Genomic DNA, 5,703 nt, shown 5'->3' on the forward strand with positions numbered 1-5,703 from the left:
ATCAGTGGCGTTGGAAGTAGGCCTACAGAGCGTCTGCAGCGACGAAAGCCGCGGCAATAAATCTACTGAATTACGTTCTTAATGAGTACCGTGTTTCTCAAGTGAATTCGCCGCGGCTATATATTAGAACCAGTTCAGAAAATCTTCACCGATGAATCATAAACAGATAGCAACCCGATCATGGATTTATTCACTCGCAGTTTTATTGAACTATCGAATTAGCCTAGTGGAATGCCGTTACATAATGTCATCAAGTACGAATACTGGATTAAGTCAAAGTATTTGATTTTCGAATCGCCACATTGAGCTTTGCCTGGCCTCATTTAAACTAGTCCTGACTGTGTGGAAAAGTGTTGCCAAGGTGCGATCCCGCTCGTCATAATTTCTGCAAGATGACAAATCTTCTTGGATATGGTATCAATAAATAGAGGGCAGCACTCGTTCACATCCGGTAAAACGTCCGTGTCCGAATCGATATGACGTCACATGTCGGCATTCGTGATGACTCGGTGTAAACTTGTGATAAAAGAGTAACTGAAAAAATCAAGGTTCGAAGTCATGTTTAACCCTAAATTTGGGATTCGAACCGCATTTGGTAAACGATGCACCTGCTAATTATAACGAGCCAGGGAGTCTTTCGAAAGGTAACATCTTGGAGGAACTACTGTTCCATTATCCGCGTTAACACACACATGAAGAACGTTTTGAATTTAGTCCGTTCCAATTTAGAACGGACCAATTAAGACCAAAAAGACTGACTCAGGTCAATAGAAACTTTGCTTTAATCGCCTGTCGGTCACAGTCTTGCGTCTAGCTGAACCATAGGCAACATCGAATTCAAAAACCTGGTTTCTAAACGTCCAACATTGATTTGGTCCGTTACAGGACATAGACCGAAATTAGAATAGATTAAATGAGTTGAATCTATCCATGGAATAGTGAAAAGTATTTCAGAAAAAAAAAATGTAATGCTGCAACCCTGAGACTAGTCCAAGCCATAATTTGCGGGGTCCTCTATATGAAATTTCACTGAATGGTGATTTCCACCGTCTCTTACCTTAACGTTTCTGGAAGTGTGTAGCAAAGCTAACCTCGCTGTAAGTAGCCTCCTCATTAGTTGTGGCCAGCGTTATTGGAGTAGTGTACATTTCGCTCATGCGTCGACCTGGATAAACGATAGGTGAAAACGGTAAAAAATATTTTAGACCACATATAGATGTCTATTGATCCTGAAAACTTCAAAAATGTAGAATTATCGGGAAGACGATATCAATGTTGATAACTTCACCAGCGCGCATTGTTGCACTAACTTTATAAATGAGCGATATCATAAAGAAGTTAATTATCAGCTAAGTTCCTCGATATTTTTACTTGGTTTCTATCTTAATCCAATCCAGAGGAGATATGAACGAAATGTTGGAATCTTCACGATGACGCAAAATGAATAAGGTCAAACTTAAAGCAGGCGCGGATCCAGGGGGTGCTTTAAGTGTTTGACGAGATTTTACAATGAATGAGGCCCACTTCCGGGTTAGTCGGCGGTTCTAACGTTCGTAGCGCCGCCCTGGTGGGGAAAATTTTCAGCGGGTTCCTCATCAGAGATTATCATTTGAGAACTTTTCATCTTTGGCTGATTTATTGTGAGATTTCGCTCGTACATTAAAGTCACACGATGCCCAAAAACAACAAACACGAGTAGCGTAGCTGTCCAAGGACACGGAATGCGATCATGCTATCATCCGATGATCATTGAGGTGTGCGCCGGGATTTTGAAAATTGATACGTACTTGGCGCCTGGGATGGTCGTTTGCGACGACGAACGACCAGGACGGCACAAATGACAACCACCAACACGACTAGCACACCACCTATCGGTAGAAATATCGTCATCCACGTGATTGCACTCATTTGGCCTAGGGTTGTTGGTTCTGAAATAATCAATCAAAATATTCAAGCTATCGCATATCGGCGCTAATGTTTCAGTTGATTAAGGCTCACGACTCCTATTTTCCATCCAATAGATGTTCGTAACGTTTTAACAATGAATTCGAATGGCAATGAAGGTAGTGGGCGAGTGGCTGCCGCGCCGTTAAATTCAATTATTTCCAAAAAGGGGACAATTTTCTCCATATATTTACCATCAAATGGCAGTCAGCTGTGGCTTATTACTTCAGTTGAGCACTTGTTCGAGCTTGGCGGAAGTTTGATGCGCAATGGCGTCAAAGAAAGTCCCAGTGACTACGGGCTGTACGCATTCATTGTAGTCAGCCATCCAAGACCAATCCATGGTCATTTTTGGGCTTAAATGAAAGGTACCCCCCACCCTGAAACACCGGTCTGCCACTGAGATTTTTTTGAGATTCTTGGCCTATAGGGGGCGCTTAACATAGGGATATTTGTTAAGAAGGAAAATCAGTCAGATTTATGGAAAATTTACTTTAAATGTTTTGATTATTTGCATGTCAGCACAGTATGCATTAATATAAATATATAATGCATGAATTTTCCTCTGTAAAATTCAGGCATCCAAGGTTCGGAATCATACATGTTGGTTGTTGATATGAAATATGCTGTTGAGCGATAAATGAAATATGCTGGCAACATCAATAGAAATAACCAATATAGCAAATATGGCAAAATAGCCCAAAAACTCAGTTCCGTCGCCTTGTAATTAGCTGAGCTCAGGGTCGGTTGCGCTCGAAAGCAACTGGCGGGATACGGTAAGATCTGGAGTAGAAAATGAGCAACTAGTGTAATAGGGCTTGTGACGAGTCTGTTGTCGTCGGGCTGAGTGTTGTAAGCCGGCTAATGTCGGGCGGATTTGACGGCAAAATGCGGCGTGCCGGCCGCTAGTTCCTTCTGGTTGCTGATATCTAGCCGGTATCCGTCGACTCGTAGCCCGACATGAGCTAGCTTTTACATCACGGGCCTTTCCATAGAGGCTGTACTTGTAGTCACATCTCGTCACAGCTGTGAGGCCGGAGGGAAGATGTTTATTTCGCTTTAATCAACATCACACGAAGGGACGTTTTTATTTCACGATATCTTACGGCGGAAAGAGAAAATTCTATAAATGAGAATCACCAACCTGCAGTTGTAGAATCGGCTGTGGTTGTGGTCCGATTGTCGAATGTACCTGGGTAGGAAATGGAAAACATGTAGCACAAACTAACTTATCATTAATGAATAAAAACGAACGCAAAGAGGTCATATTCCGTTATTTAGGCGTGCTTAAAGCCTGCCTTAAACCCTCTAATTTATTGAAAAACCTTACCAGTTACGCCATCTGTAGGACGTTCGGTAGTGCTATTCATACGCATGAAATAATCTTTGAAATCTATGCAAAAGTTTGATAATTCGTTACACATATATCTTGGTAGTTTTTTGTAGGCTATTTCCCACCATTTCAAACGAATGACAACATACCAGGTGGCGAAACAACCGGATTATGTAAGATTTGTACGTAACCGCTATACATCCATCGACCGTTACACGCGAATGTATAAGATACTTCAGTTCCGTTTATTTGTCGCCGGAGTATGACCTGTACAGAAATGAATAATACAGTTATGAATTCAACTGATGGTAGTTCAACGAAATTTTCCCCGTGGTCGATACATTCTCCTTCGATAAAGCCCACGCATATAACGCAGAGAAATATACGGAAACAAGCATGTTCCCGATATCATGTTTCTTGTTTCTCGTAAAGGTACGCGACACAGGAAAACGCTTGAAAAACATGTTTCTGTTTCCCCTTGTTGTGTGCGTTTAGCCCCTACGAGAAACGAAAAACCTGGTTTCGGGAACAACGTATCCGTGATCCGGATTGATTCCGTGTTTCTGTGATTCCCTGCATCGTGTGCGTTGGGTACACGACACAGGAAACGCTCGGAAACATGTTTTCATCTCCTGTTTTTTTTTCGGTTTTCCCCTGTTTCAATTCTGGACAGGGTGCTCTACAATAACCTTTTTCGGTATCCAGCCTTTATCGTGCGCGTAGTACGTCAATCTCAATTCTAACACGACGCGTTTAGGAGTTCTCATTTCCGCTTCCATCGTTACTACGGACGTCTTGTATCGCGAGAATTCATTATAATACATCATCTTTTTCTGTCCCTTTTCCCCGAATATGTTGAGATAAATATCACCGGTGATTCCGCCATAATGCTCATGTCCAGTGATCACGATAACCGTCCATTTCACTGAAATTCAATTGTTTCGTCAACAAAAAACTAATTATCATTGGGGCATCGGGTTTAAAAGATTAGGTATAATGTATCATAAACATTAATGTATTTATTTCAAGCCACCGGTCGCTGGTCTCTTCAATCCAGGTCTCGAATCCTGGTGGCGACAGAGGTACTTGGTCGAACGTTCTTTGGCCTCTGCATACTAGACGGGGAAAAGAAAAATCAAACCCGCTAATAATGCCCTGCGTACTTCGATTTCCGATTTCAAAATCAAACCCCCTGTTTCGCTCCCGGCAGGTGTGATGGGTTTTTATTGACGCCAAATCAAAAAATCGAACGAAATCTACCTAATCAAATGAATAACAGGGTCAATCCGGCCTAAGACAAAAAGATAATGCCCTGCGTGGCGCTCAAGTACACCACGGCACGAAACCCTATCCGAAGGGCCCAAATGCACATAATATAGTCGCACCACTGAGTCCTATTACTCAGATTGCCTGTTGGGTATAGTAATTGCTTAAGCGATAGAAGTAGAATAACCCGGGCTAAAATGAAACGTGATTTCTGATCGTTGGCTGATATCAATCACATCACGGCAATACTGCGCAAGCATAGGCGCATCGAGTCTATTTGGGCTGGGGTTCGGGCAAAGTCTCCAGCAGCGATGATGGAAAAACTTTTTGCTACTCCCATCTCACGGCTGCATACTCGGTACTATGAGGTACTGCGTGGCACCGACAGGCTATAACGTATTTCCGTCAAATCCCGAAACGACTGCATCAGATTTAAATAGATTCGTTGTGTTTGTAAATGCAACTTACCGGGTTCGATACGTGCGGCAAAACTAAGCCAAATCAGTAGACCGATGTAAACTGATTTACCCATTCTCCACCGTTCCACGCAGACTAAACCCACTATGTCAGCAAATTCCTGATTGACAAAACTGGTTTTGAAATATTTCATTCACTTTATTACATACTTCCAAGATTCACTTTATTACATACTTCCTAGATTGCGAATAATACGTTTCAAAGGTAATATACATTGCATCAGTATATAGGATTAATAACGATTCGTAATGAATAGCAAATGAATGCAAAGTAGCGATAACGGGTTTTCTGCGGCCTGGAACATTGTATTCCGTATACCGGTAATTATTGGACTTAAGGAAGAAAATATATCAACCGTTTCCAAATTCCGCATACTTGTCATTTTTTATTACTTTAGGAATAAATAGACCAATTATTTTCAAATGAATTCCGTTACTAAGTTGATCAAAAGCAAATGAGAACAAAATGCGACAAGAAAATTCGGGATTCGAACTCCCGATCGCGGGCCTTACGGCGATAATTGCTTAGTATGGGTTGTTGTATTTTTGTCTCCCTCTATTAAGGCTTTAAAATTGATACCTTGAATCGATGTCTACGGCCGGCCGCCTATCTTCCTTTTTTGTTAAATCAGATCTAACCAGTACAGACCCGCAGCTATAGCTGATTACACATTCTATGCAGCT

The 5,703-nt window shown here is 41.8% G+C and overlaps 1 protein-coding gene across 1 annotated transcript; it reads right to left on the reverse strand.

Moving 5' to 3' along the window:
- Positions 1-235: 235 nt before the first annotated feature.
- Positions 236-5,658, reverse strand: LOC141902529 (uncharacterized). The gene is made up of 8 exons (XM_074790302.1): positions 5,012-5,658; positions 3,967-4,202; positions 3,427-3,544; positions 3,275-3,337; positions 3,089-3,136; positions 1,788-1,928; positions 1,058-1,165; positions 236-534 (listed from the first exon to the last, which is right to left on the reverse strand). The coding sequence occupies exons 1-7, from the start codon at positions 5,151-5,153 to the stop codon at positions 1,059-1,061; spliced, it is 855 nt and encodes a 284-aa protein (XP_074646403.1). The 5' UTR covers positions 5,154-5,658; the 3' UTR covers positions 236-534; position 1,058.
- Between the last annotated feature and the right edge of the window lie 45 nt (positions 5,659-5,703).

This window comes from Tubulanus polymorphus, chromosome 3 (assembly GCF_964204645.1).
Source record: "Tubulanus polymorphus chromosome 3, tnTubPoly1.2, whole genome shotgun sequence".
Classification (NCBI taxonomy): Eukaryota; Metazoa; Nemertea; class Palaeonemertea; order Tubulaniformes; family Tubulanidae; genus Tubulanus; species Tubulanus polymorphus.